The 13,802-nt window shown below is 39.9% G+C and overlaps 1 protein-coding gene across 4 annotated transcripts in view; it reads left to right on the top strand.

The window, feature by feature from the left end:
* Window positions 1-258: 258 nt before the first annotated feature.
* Window positions 259-13,802, top strand: part of SLIT2 (slit guidance ligand 2) — a 322,457-nt gene continuing 308,913 nt past the window's right edge. For 3 of the 4 annotated variants that reach the window (XM_039838092.1, XM_039838093.1, XM_039838091.1), the window contains exons 1-3: window positions 259-851; window positions 3,574-3,645; window positions 4,795-4,866. In XM_039838092.1, the coding sequence (XP_039694026.1) occupies window positions 673-851; window positions 3,574-3,645; window positions 4,795-4,866 (323 nt within the window). In that variant the 5' untranslated portion in view covers window positions 259-672. Of the gene's footprint in view, window positions 852-953; window positions 1,250-3,573; window positions 3,646-4,794; window positions 4,867-13,802 lie in introns of those variants that run through there. The other variant, XM_039838094.1, reaches the window with a different exon arrangement.

Below are 13,802 nucleotides of genomic sequence, written 5' to 3'. Positions count from 1 at the left end.
GGGAGACTGCAAGGTCCGGTCTGGGCTGCGGAGGAGCCTCCGGCCGGGGCGAAGCCGCGTGAGTGAGCCGCACTGGGCTGCGCGCCCGCCGCGTGCGCCCCCGCGCGCCATGCCCAGTCTCCCGGCGCGCTAGGCTCCTGGCCCGCAGGGCTCCTGCGCCTTCTAGCCCACTTTGATCAAGGCTACCATTCTTGAGTACCCCTCTTCTGCCTTGTACCCTCCCCGCTGGAATCTGATTTGTAGAGGGGGTCCGTGGAATCCGAGCATCTTTTCTCGGCACAACTGGCTCCTGCATCTTCGCAGCTCCTGGGAGCGAGCCCCAGCTCTTTTACCGCCAAGTTGATCTTTGCGACGCGTGGATCTCCTCCCCGCTGCTCTGGGGTCTCCTTGTAGCCTTGGTCAGGTCGATTGATCTTCAGGACTTAAAGTTGCCTAAAGAGCGCCTGCCCTGCTGGAGGAGGGTGGTGGGAAGGTGGGAGGCGTGTACTTGTGTCGGCTCTTCTGCCTTGAATATTATAACTGCTACTTCCATATTTTATGCACATTTACCCGGACACTCTGGGTTGTTAGCCCTGCACCAGACACTGGGCCTCAGACACAGCGCGATTCGCGCGGAGCAGCAAGCTAAAAAGAAACGCCCTGCACTGGCTAGCAAGGAGGCGGCAGGGGAAGATGCGCGGCGCCGGCTGGCAGACGCTGTCCCTGTCGCTGGGGTTAGTGCTGGCGATCCTGAACGAGGTGGCGCCGCAGGCGTGCCCGGCGCAGTGCTCCTGCTCGGGTAGCACGGTAGACTGTCATGGGCTGGCGCTGCGCAGCGTGCCCAGGAATATCCCCCGCAACACCGAGAGACTGTGAGTATGGGGTCTTCTTACGCCCCCCCCGCCCCTATTGGGGTCCCGCACCCGTAGCTTGGCGACTGGAGGGACAGGTCCCTGTGCCTGGGTCAGCCTTCGCGAGCTCTCCTGCACGCGCAGCCTGGGACTGAAGTCTCCAGGAGGGCGAAGGACTGGAGGGCGCTGCCTAAGGAGGGGCCACTGCCCAAAGAGGGGCGGGCCCGCTGGCAGCTGTGCTTGGTCCCTTCCTCCCACTGCCGTCTTGCCACACGCAGTTTGGTGCTCTCGGATTCTCTGGGGCTGGGGAGGCGGGGAGATGGGGGACAAGTACTCGCAGATGCCCGGGGCAAGGGAGACGCGACTTTGTTCTCCAGACTCCGTGAACAGAGTCGCCTTGCGGGTGCCAAGACTCGCGGGTCAGTTTCAGGGCCGAGTCTCCACTCTTGCCGCGGGTTGGCGCGGGGGACTGGAGGGGGTACTCGGAAGCGAGAAACCTCCGCTGCCCGGCTTTGTGTCGCCCTCCTGGGGACGGAGGGAGGCGAGAGGGGGTCGTGGGGCGTTTGGGTCCGCCCGGGGGAGCTCACGGACCCCAGAGGGCAGGACGCCCCGGAACGGCGCCAGCTCCGCGGTGGCGGCGCGCAGCCCCCACCCGCACGACGTTTTCCCGCCCCCCACGTCCCCCCAGGAGGAGGAGGCGGCAGTGGGCCGCAAGGGACCTATCCGAGTTGGCGACTGCAGAGGAGGACCACGTCCCGTCATCTAGGCGAAGTTAGGGCTGCCTCTCCAACCGGACCCGGCCGAGTCGGATCTGACTGCCGCGGCGACCTCGCGGCCCTCGGCTGCCCCCTCCGGCCCTTCCTGCGGAGCCCCAGTGCCCCGGTCCACCTTTCTGGCAGTTTCCGCCTCCCCTCACGTGGCAGCGGCTCCCCTGCCTTCTCTTCGCGCTCCGTTGCCCGCAGACATCCCCGCCCCCCTGTCTCGGCGAGTCTCTAATGAAGAAGTAATCGCAAGGCTGGTGTTGACTGCCCACGCGCTCCTAGTTGGGCGCTTCCCGACTTCAGGGAAGTGGAGCATGGAGGCCATTCCCTTTGTGACCGCCGAGGCCGCCGACCGGCGCTGCCCAAGCGCCCCGCGCGCTGCACTCGCCGTTGCGCGTGGCCCCGGCGGGGGCGGGACAAGGGCGGCGGGGGCAAGCGCCCCGGACTCGACTCGCGGGCCTCTACGCCCCGGGGTGTGAGGGTTGCGCGCCCCGGGAGAGGACCAGCTCCGAACCGCGCGTCTCCGCCCGCGCTGCACGCAGCGCCTCTGTCGCGCTTATTTAATCCCTTTCCCTCGCCCTCAGTTTAAAAGGCCAGAACTGAGCCCTTTTTCCCTTTGCTACTGGCTCCCTCCTCCCCGCCCCAGCCTCAGTCCTACCCAGGCGGGAGCGCAAGTGGGGGCCTTAGCAAGGGTGTCGTCAAAATGTGACCTACAAGATTTGTCTGGGATGAGGGGAATAGGGACTCAAGTTATGTCCAATAGTCGGTAAAAGACTCCCAGAACTGTAGGAACAACTTGATGGTACTTTGCTCGGCATGGAAAGTGTGTTGGGGAGGAAACTGCAGAATTCTGCTTTAGCAGTTATTTCATGCGATTCAGAACAGTTTAAAGTTTAAGCACGAACATGTCTTACTCAACAAAAAGGGACAACATAGCAAGTGAGTTTGAGGTCCTTGGGGCGCGAGCGGCGGGGGGGGGGAATCCCTATAAGGAATCTATAATGAGTTTTCAGAAAACAGTTTACTCAGTGCTGGCTTATGAAATTCTATCACTGACACAATAAACACATTAAATGCAGATTCCAAACACGATGTTTTAAAGTCCAGGTAAGAGAAAACGTACTTCCGTGAAGGAGAATGTTCAGACCGCAGCACAGCCTGCTTCTACTTGAAATGATTGGAACCAGGGCAAGTTTAGATCTTGACCTAAGATGCCAGACAAGGAACTGTGGCTCTAGAGGAAACATGGTGCTGAAATTTGAGCAAAAAAAAAAAAAAAAAAAGTCAGGGCCTGAATACTATTTCCATTATTCCCCCCCGCTTGTAGTTTTCACTTTACAGTCACAGCGGGGTTCCCGGAGCTGCAAATGAAGAGTTTAGTTTTCATACAAACATAGAATTGTTGTAAGGTAAATGCCTGTAAATGCAAGTCTTTGAAGTGCCGCTCTTTTGATGGCACTCTTAACCTTTTTCTTCACTTTAGGAAGTTGAGCCACCATGCCACCTAAGGATAGGGTTCTGAATTTTTAAAATTTCTTCCTGAATCCTATTAGAATATTGTTCATTCAACTTCCTGAAGTGAACTTTTTTTGGGGGTGTGCCGAACAATAATAGTAAATATCAGAATACCTGTTAAATTAATATTCATGTCCTTATAAAAAGAAGTTGAAAGCACTCCTACACACACACACACACACACACACACACACACACACACACACACGAGAGAAGTTTTTTGTGTGATAACATAATCACTTCATTTTCTTGTCACATGCCAGCAAGCACGGACTCTGCAAATTTGTTAAGAATCGTTTCTAAAAATTTCTTTCAGAGGTTACTCTTTCTCTCTTTTACTTTGTAAACTACTTTAGTATTTGGAACTGATCTTTAATCTTAAAGTTTTTATTTAGTTTACATTTTCTTTGTTTAACCAGATATTGATAGAAATAAAATGGAACTTTCATTTTCTTGTTTTCTCTTAGAGATTTGAATGGAAATAACATCACACGGATTACGAAAACGGACTTCGCTGGTCTTAGACACCTAAGAGTTCTGTAAGTATTTTATTTTCTTGTGTTTTCAAGAATTGTCTTTTATTTATAAAGGTTGCATGTTTTGAATCATTACTTGTCTCAGTTTCAAAAACTATCCTGATGACAGAAATATAAAAATTTACAGGTCTTGGTTTCCTTTTTTTGTTTATCACTGTACTAAAACTTTTAATAAAAATATAGCCTTTTATTTTAAGGTTGGATACAGGCCATAGAAACAATGTTATAGAAATGATCTAAAATGTTTGGTATACCATATCCTAAGTGCCTTATATGTATAAAAATATAGAATAATTGCTTTCACAATATAAATAAGTAATGTGAGACATTTGGTACACTTAGAATTTGAGATTAACTAGAAATAGTTTAAGTGGCTCTGCATTTTATTATTGCTAACATAGAAATGTTCAGCTTTTTCTAGCAAAAAACAGATATAATTTCTAAAATTATAAGCAATCCAAGTTTTCACAGAAGTTTTGATGGGAAAAGTTTATAAAAGTACATTGGTCATATTTTGAATTATTTCTTGTATTTTATATCTTTGTAACTTTTATAAAATTGCTGCAATATGATTGGGTTAAATTACTTATGAGTGAACCATCATTCGAGATTCAATGTAATGTAAAATCGCTTTTACCCACAGACTTGTAAATATTTACATCACAATGAGCATATGCTTTTGATCATTGTGCGTTCAGTATTAATCTTTTAGAAGACACATTTTGACCATTATGAATTCTTCCTATTTCTGATGTATACCTGTAAGCGAATTGAAGTATGTGCATGATGAAATACTGTATATTGAGTCTCTTCGATAAAAACTCCGTTGAAAATCAGTTTACCAAAAAGCATCCATCAAAGCTGTACTAACATGGGTTATTCTTCAGGATACAGTATGATTCAGAGTTTTTGACTGGTAAATTTTACAAGAAACTGCATTAGCATTTTTAAAGAAAGTTTTGTGATGTGGTTTCTATTTCCCCTCCCTGATTTCTCTCAAGTATATCACCATTAAATCTAATATTGGATTTCAAACCAGAGCAATATGTAACTTTCTAAAGGGAAAGAGGTTATAAGTTTTCAGTTGCTGAATTGAAATTTATTCAGACAGTGAGTGGTAACATTAAGACTCTGTTATACTTTGCATTTTAGTCAGCTTATGGAGAATAAGATTAGCACCATCGAAAAAGGAGCATTCCAGGATCTTAAAGAACTGGAGAGACTGTAAGTATTTTCAATTCCAAACTTATGATGACATAAATATTGTAAAAAATACTTGAATTTCAAGGACTGTGTCTTCAATTTTGTGTCTTACTTAATCTTTGAAAGTTTACAGAAACAGGAGGTTGAATAAGCGGTTTTCAGACTAATTTATAAACAGACATTGTAGAATTTTTGCATGAATAATACTAATTCAAAATAAAGCTCAAAAATGCAGACTTAACTTTCTGTAGACATTTACTTCCTTGATAACCATTGTGTTGACACTTCGAGAAGTGTATGGTTTTCTTATTGTTCATCTAGTCTGTTTCATTTACTTCTGTTGGAAGCAAGGTGCGACTTTATTTGCACTTATGGTACATGATGGAAAAATTTAGCTGATAGTTATTTTCATTTCCATGCTATGTGTGTCCTTAGTGACATTTAAAGAAATATTTTAAATTGGTAATGATAAAGATTTGCTTTCTGATATATAACACTTGTGGTGAATATTGTTAATGACTGCTATTCACAATTTTATTTCATTATTTTAATAGAAGCTTTCTACATATTTCTGCTGAAAAAAATTAAAAATTAGTAGAAATATAAGTAAGAATTATGTTATTGCAGAGTAGTCATTTTAACATTGATTCTTTTTTTCCTCCGAGAAAATCAAATGCAAACTTAAGACCTATCTCTCTCTCTCTCTCTCTCCCTCTCTCTCTCTCTCTCTCTCTCTCTCTCTCTCTCTCTCATCTATCATATCTATCATCTATCTACATATATATATATATATTTTTTTCACTTGAAATCTTAAGGATTGATATATATTACCTAAGGGCCATTATTTTATGTCTACATTGTATATCTACAAAAGACAAAACCGCTGTAATAAGTAGGATAAGTTACTTTGTAATTTGATGTATGAATTCCATATCTCATATGTCTTGATAATTCAAGTTTAGTAGGTTTGCATTTTAAGGGAAAATGCAGCTCTATTACAAGTAGCAATAATTATTTTAATAAGTTTCCATGCCTGCTTTAATAGGCACTTTAGGTAAAAATAAAACATTTATTTAAAATAAGAAAAAAGAACTTCATTTCAGGCTTAGCACATATTCACATTCACAGGGCCCAAGGGCAAAAGTTAATTCTGTGTAATTGTCTCTAAACAGAAAAACGCTTGTCGGCTCCTAGGGTATTTGTAAATATATAGGGTACATTTTTATCACCTCAAGGAAATTAAACACAGAGATATCTAATTTATTTTACTATAAAATTTTGTCCATGATAGATCTTATAGGGAATTTAATGTGGAATACAAAATAAATTTAAAATTAATACTTTGAGCTAGTTTGGGGGGATAGGAATAAAAATAAGGTAAACATTGGTTAAATTCATAACTAAGTTCCTAAGTTCATAACCTATCTCTTAATATACAGAAATACTCTGAAAGTATGTATTCTTTGATCTCCTTCATAGGCTTTGTGACTAGCTAATTCCTAGCGAGTACCTTGTAAAGAGAGGTATTTTTAATTCAGCCATTCAAAAAAAATTATCAATGTAATTTTAATGTTTGGTGAGGTGAACAGACAATATAAAATTATCATTTAAACATTAACCCTTTTTTTCATGAATAGCTTGACTTAACTAGTAGTCATCACAGGAAACAGAAGTGTTTTGATTCTCAAAAGACTTCCAAATTATTAAAGGAAACTTGACGGTTTTTCATGCCGTCTCCATTTTGGTTATGTTATAGTTTACAGTATTTTCAGAAACACTCGAACAAAAGAAACTTTCTCATTGTTTTCCAAGCCACTGTGGAGTATCAGCTGAACTTTCATCTTGAATAAATTAACTTCTCCTAAAAATTATTAACCAGATGCCTTATGATCTGAAATTCGATTAGAGTAGTAAGTAGGCACTAGTGTTTGACTTTGGCTTCTCCTGGGAATGTCACTCCCTCTCAGAAGAATTTTCTGTTCTACTAAGATGCAGTCAGATGTTGCAGAGTGGGAGGAGGTTTTGTGATTTTGAATGAAAACTAATATATATGCAGGACTTCTTTAAATCACCCCAGCTGTTGGCCGAGAGCAAATATTTCATATTTGTGAGGAAAAGCTGAGAAAATTCCTTTTGTTTACAACTGCCAAGTCCATCTGATGGAAGCACATTGTTATCTGACAGCCAATTCATCTCCTTGAGACTCAGGAATTCAAAACCATTTCTTAGGAACATTGTGGATACACTTTTCAAATATTTATTTTTTAAAATACATTAAATGTCATGGCAGTCTTGCTTAAGAATGCATTCAAGTTATGGTGAAACAAACTATTTTAAATTTCGTTCACATAGTATTTAAAAAAATTTTAAAAAGTTAACCTGGAGAGTTCCATAATCAGATTTCTATGGCCTGTGGTATGTATCCTTCTTTTAGTTTGGTGATGTCATTAACATCACAAAAATCACCTTATTATTATTTTTTTTTCAAAAAGCTGCAAGAGACAATGTAGGAGAAAGGAAGTAATCAGTGAATTAACTTTTAACTAATTATATGTTGTGTGAGCTCACATGGTTTTTAGCAATTTAGTTGCGAATTTTTTAATTGAAACTCTAAATTTTGAGCAGGTGTATAAATGCAAGTTTATCTTGTAAATGCCATTCATGCAGTATTTATAGTAACCTAATTTTCATTCTTTGTGAGAAGAGCAAAACAAAACATTAATTTTGTTTGTGCGCAATTTATGGTTCTAAGTTATTTCTTTTTTGTTTTAAGAAGATAAACGTCAGAACAATTTCAAATGATATTTTGTGACTATTTCAAAATTGTTTTTTCTTTTTATTTCATGTCGATAGAATTTTAACTTCATCTACAGAGAGAAGACAAATCTGAAACCAGAAGATAAGATCTGTTCCTTTTTAGAAATGCACCTTTTAATCTATAAGTAACAGGGTCATGTTGTCAAGTTGAATTTAATTTTAGCATAGAATAAGAAAGTCATTGTTTGTAAGTCAAAGCATTATAGCTACAAGAGAAAGATTTTTTCCACGTCAAAGAATCGATGATATACAATTCAGTGAAAACGTCGAAAAGTAGATGAACATTTAAATCTTCACTCCCTCTTTCCCTTCATCCCTCCTCCCTTCTTCCCTTCCCTATTTCCCTGCCTTGTCTCTCGTTTCTCTCTCTCTTCCATCTTCCCTCCCCTGTTCCCTCCTTCCCTGTCTCTCTCTCTCCCTCCGCTCCCCTTACTCCTTTCTTTCTATTGTATAGAAAACAACATCAGACAGACAGATCGTAGTCAGAGTATACTTATGAATCATTGTAAAAGAAATAAGTTTTAATCATGCTTACACACCATAAGCACACATTACTTCCTGTTTTGACAGTTTCTTGCTATTCTCCCAGAGCCAATACATGCAGTGACAGATTTCCATGGATGCTCTGTGTTGCCAGTAGTACCTGCTTATCTGGAATGAAAATGAAGCTTTGAGAAGGTGTCTCATGTAGATTGTATTTAGTGGGTCTCTCGTGTTGTTTAATGGAAATGTTCAGATGAAATCTAGTGTACTTAAGTGACTAGTTAATTCAATGGAAAGTAAGAGAAACAAACTACAAATAAGCTACAGTAAAGAACTGAAACATTTAGAAAATATACTTCTTTTTTATACTTCACAGACAATACTTGTTTATATCTGCAATAAAGTCTCCATGCAAAATTGTTAATTCAGGATACTTCTTGGCTGGTACATAATGTCTTAGAGGGTTAAAAAAAAAATCACATGGAGACCCATGACTTTTGTATACTGGTGTAAAATTCTGTTGTTCACTTATAATTTATGAGATTATGCTGTAGTCATCAAAGTTCTGTTTTATGGTTTTTCAGGGAAACCCAGGCCACTTCAGTGTTTCATGAGTGAAAATCATCTGCTTTTATGAGCCTCTCGATAACGCAAATGCAAGAGTGCGAGAATGTTTTTGAAAGTTTTTAGGGTCTTAAAAAAATTTTTTAGGAAAGTCTGTCCTAAATGCAATGCAAAATAAAATGCTTATATGCCTAGATTATGTTAATTATGTTAATGGGAACCAAAAACATACCATAGAAAACTTTGGATATTAGGCTTTTCATTAACTTTGCAGCCTTTTTAAAAAATTTTTTTTTACCTTTTCAATAAAGAAATTGCAGAAGTGAAAAAGGCAAGGGTTTGTTCTTCTTTCCTTACCAATAACATGTAAAGATGTACTTTTTAAACAAATATTGCTTGAAATGCTCCAAGTTTTAGTCTCTTGGGATTTGAAATTACAATTTTCCTACTAACTGTGTCATTTTATATTTATTTTTACTTGAATAACGAGTCCTGAAAATATTATTAGAATGAAGCCATGTGAGGAATCCTGGAAAACAAACCTCTTCCCTTAGATGTTTTAAATTTCTTCCAAGATGATACAAGAATACCCATTTTAATCTCCAAAAGCCTAAGTCCCTTTCTGGTGGAGCCTCAATTTGACTAAGCACTATGCCGTGATGAAAGGCTATGTGAAGGGCACATTTATTATTGTTTGAAGGTGGTGCTGAATGAGTTCTGTGTGCTCGCACCTTTCATAAGCATGCGGCAGCCAGTGGGAGGCCGAGGCTCCAGAAGTTCCGTTGTCGGTCCTTGCACCTGAGTTCAGGTAGAGGCTACGTGGTGGAACAGGTCTAAAGGGAAGTGCCACGTATCCCCTGTTCACCAAGCGTGTGGAGACTCTCTCTTCTGACCAGCCCCAGAAGGTTAGAGGCAGCATATGACACGTTCCTTTTCTTAAAGTGAGGTCAGACTCACATGCTCATCTCCCTGGAAAAGAATGCCAGCTCATCTCAAAACAATTGTTCTCTGGCAGCTTTACACCCAAGTTCACAATCCGAGGTGTGATGTTCTTGGGAAAGGCTCTTTAAAGAACATTATCAAACTTAGTAACAGAGGCTGAGGATGTACACTGCATGAGATGAAAATGTTCAAGTATTTATCGCCTCATCTGTGATATCGATCGGATGTCAATTCTTGCATGCTTATAAGTGAAACTGAACGATTTTAAGTTGCATTTACCGACTCTGGTCTCATCAGGCTTTAATGCACGTGCACTGTTAGTTTAAAACACTGAACCCATCTGAGACGTTTCTCATGCAGCGTTTTTTATGGGCCTTGAAATCAAACGGTGAGAAGGCCTGTTTGCTCTTTGCAGACCGTTTTATAAATTCTGAAGCAGCGAGGCTGTTTATTTTTCCCACATCTGTTTTGGGCCCATCCTTTGTGACAGTGTTTGCTGCATGCTGTGTCTTTTATACCTCTCCTGAAACGAGTAGTTTAGTTTGCACTGTTACAATGTATTTGTGGAAGCAGTGAATGTCAAACATTTTACATTGAATTCTGTCTTTCATTCCTGTTGGATACCTTTCTGCTTGAATTCTGCCTTCTAGACTGAATTTCGCTACTTTACTAGGAGAGACCTGCCTGCACAGATTTTATATTGCTCTTATGTTTTTTCAAAACAGTTTTTTTAAATCTCCTGGACTAGAAGGAATATTGCTAAAAACACTGTCAGATTGAAAGCTTGGGAATGATAGGGCTGGCTTGGTATTAATACATTTGGAATATCGCTTTAAGATAACATTTACAAAAAATTATTTGGTCGTCGTCTGTGCAGCCTCCATCCACTCTGGTGTTTCTGGAGCTCTAGCTTTGTGCTGCTGCTGTTCTAGGTCCTGGCAGAGGAGCTTGTAGTGCGGGGAAGCTGCACTCACCTCTGCTTAAGCTCGCGACAATTTTATACGCTGTTCCCTTGTGTCCTATGGAACAGGACAAATACTCATTGTGCTGTTGATTATGCCTTTTAAGCAGATATAAACTCCTCTCCCCCCTTTTAAAATCAGACACATTCGATAAGAATGACATCAGAAAGCCCTTGGTTTTCAAATCGACTGTGAGAGCTCATTCAGATTGCTTCATCTTTCAAAACTTCTGTTTCCTCATCCTTAGGACAGATAATTATTATGTCTCATACTGGGGGTATATGATTTAAGTAAGATAATGTACGTAGTTTCACAACGTACTTGGCACATAGTTGGCACTTAGTGAATTATGTGTTTCTTTATGTATTTCAATGTTTCCTATTTTTCAAAAGCTCAGTTTAAGAATTTTTTATATGATTAAGCTAATAAAATGTGTATATAATAAATATGACTTTTATATATTTATATTTACTATCGTTTTCATTCTAATTTTTTATCATATCTCATATGATCAGGAGGAAAAGTGAAGAAAGTATAAAATCCCTTTCAAGTTTTGTTTAAGGCTAATTCTTATAATCTCTCTAAATATGTAAATACCAAGAAGAAAAGGGAGTGAAGTAGATGCAAGATTTTTACTAATAAATTTTGATATGTCTATCATAGAATATCAAAGATTAAATTATCATTGCTATCACTGATGAAAATATAAATTTTTTTTATTTATCTAAGAGCGGCTAAATTTTAAAAATCTTTGCTTTAAAAATGTTAGGATAAAAACATTTTAAAGAGGCAAGTGGAAATTTACGTCAGGAGAAGGCATTTATGTGTGAGGAATAAGAGATTACAAATGATAGACGTTTTAAGGCAGCATTTTACTTGTCACAGGCCAGGCACACTGCTGAAATACCTTACATTTACAATGACAGGTAAATATGAGGCATACATTTTTCACTGGCTTTGGTAAAGTTGTTTTCAGTTCACATTTCGGATTGGGGTGAAGGTGGCAAATCTTAATTGAATTGAGGTGAAAGTTGAAACAATAAGAAACTAACCTCTACCAATGGGCAAGTCACCAGAGTAGCTGACGGATCATAATTTGAAACAATGCTTGTCAATAATGCTTAGGCTGCCTTGCAGATTGAGCTTGTTAAGAGTCAGCATTTCAGAGGCCAGTGATGTGTTGTTGTGCGATACAGAAATATAACTCACTCTACTGAAGGTCACACTCAGAAATAGCCCGTGGCACAAGAAGATTCCTCTCATTTTTGCCCTAAGAAAAAGTGTCTCAGAGACACATATTACACACTTTTGCGAAACCATGTATTACCATCCAGAGAATTCTGGATTGGTCCTGAGATCTTGTGGGCACATTCTATCTAGCTAAAGATGACACAAGAGCTGATTGTCCCTAAATCTGTATCATCAGTCCTTGGACATAACTGAGTATCCTTGGTTGGAACAATAGGTAACCGACCCACCTGGTCTTCTTAACAGAGCTAATTTGAGCTGACTCCTATACATCCTCCTCCAAGACACCTCTGATTCACTGCATGCTGTTCTCCTGTTCTGGGACTATCTGATTTTACCCTCTCTAATTCATTTCCATTAGCATTATTATTATGACACTGTCCTTTTCAAGCCGCTAAGAAATACTCTGTGGCATTAGAAGTAGTTGTGTTACTTTTCTCCAGCCCTATTTAGAAATTGTTATGCATCTTAATAGTTTTTAAAGTAATTCTGAATTTAAAAAAAAATCCTCTTTAGATTAAGGATTTAATTTCTGGTCACTGTACAAGAATTTCTGATTTAAAGTTTTTTTCCTTGATTGAATATTTTGGAAGAGTTTTACTTTTTATTTTAACGTTTATATTTTTATTCTTAGTATTGAGGGAAGAAAGAGAAGAACAGGTAAAATAAGTGTGCGAATACTCTTTTAAAGGAAAAAAGCATGGTCAGACTGTTTTTCTTTGCATGTTACCACATCACTTTTCTGCTCTATTTTTTTGTATGATACTATCTTGTCTTATACTCAGGGCTGTTTAACATCATTCATATTAATTTTCATGAAATGGTAAATAACTTGAATTTAGAGAAAAATAAACATTTTCTTATCTTTTTTTTCAACTGTAGGTATTTTAAATGGATCTTTAAAACAGTGAGCTGAACTTGGTGTTTCATTTTTGGGTGGTTCATTCATAGATACTTACGAAATGGGCCATATAAACTATGTTTTTCTCAAGGAGAGATTGGTGAAAAGGAAATTTTCAGCATAAGTTACTTTGAAATATTGTTTAGGAATCTTTAGACTGTGTGAAGGGGGTTGGTTCAGAAAGTATGTTCTGAATTCAAGTTCTGAATTCAAGTTCTGTCGCTACTTTCTATGAGCTGTGGGTCTCCCTCCAAAACAGCAGTAAAGTAGTACCTACGCATGAGGTTCTTCTCATAATGAATGAGATAATTTATGTAAACCTCTCAGAACTGTGTCCTTCACATAGCAAGATTGTGTGATAGGTTACTTTTGGAGTGAATAAGAACCACTGGGAATATGAAAGTAATAATTAAGAAGAAGAGACTGCCTGAACCCAATCTGAAATATCTACACTCTCACAGTATCCGAAATTGCACTGATGTAGGCCCATTAACAAAGAAATCAAGTAGCAGCTATCAATTACTTATGTATCTGAATTTGTTTAAAGGTATTGAATTCCTTCGCACTTTTGGATGATGTTAAAAATGGTGGGGTAGTGGTGGGGTAGAGGTCGATGGGAGGGAAAGAACATAATTGGCATACAGAGCACATGGAAGCAGCTGTGGTAGGGCCTTGGCTTGCTGGAGAGTGACATAAAACTAAGGCAGGTACCTCAGGGAGCGTGCCAGAGGAGAGCTGGCCAAATGTAGAACAACATATGCTAAGGATTTGTCGAACTATATCAAAATGCAAAAAGAGCAGTCCGTTCTTTATTCCGCATTTCCTAAGAACCTACTGAGTGTCAGAGAAGAAGGGAGAGAATGCAAAGGTGGGGTCTTCATACTCAAAGAGTTATAGCCTCATGGGAAATGGACCAGTACGTGAGTAAATAGAATACGGCCTCAGGGACTCTTCTTTATCAGATGCCATGGGGATACGGGGACACAGCCAAGGAAGGAAGGAGAGTTTCACAGAGGACGTGAAAACAGTACCATTCGGAG

Source organism: Pteropus medius, unplaced genomic scaffold (assembly GCF_902729225.1).
Source record: "Pteropus medius unplaced genomic scaffold, Ma_sr-lr_union100, whole genome shotgun sequence".
NCBI lineage: Eukaryota > Metazoa > Chordata > Mammalia > Chiroptera > Pteropodidae > Pteropus > Pteropus medius.
The sequence above is the reverse complement of the archived record's forward strand: the minus strand, read 5'-3'. Positions and strand labels throughout refer to the sequence as shown.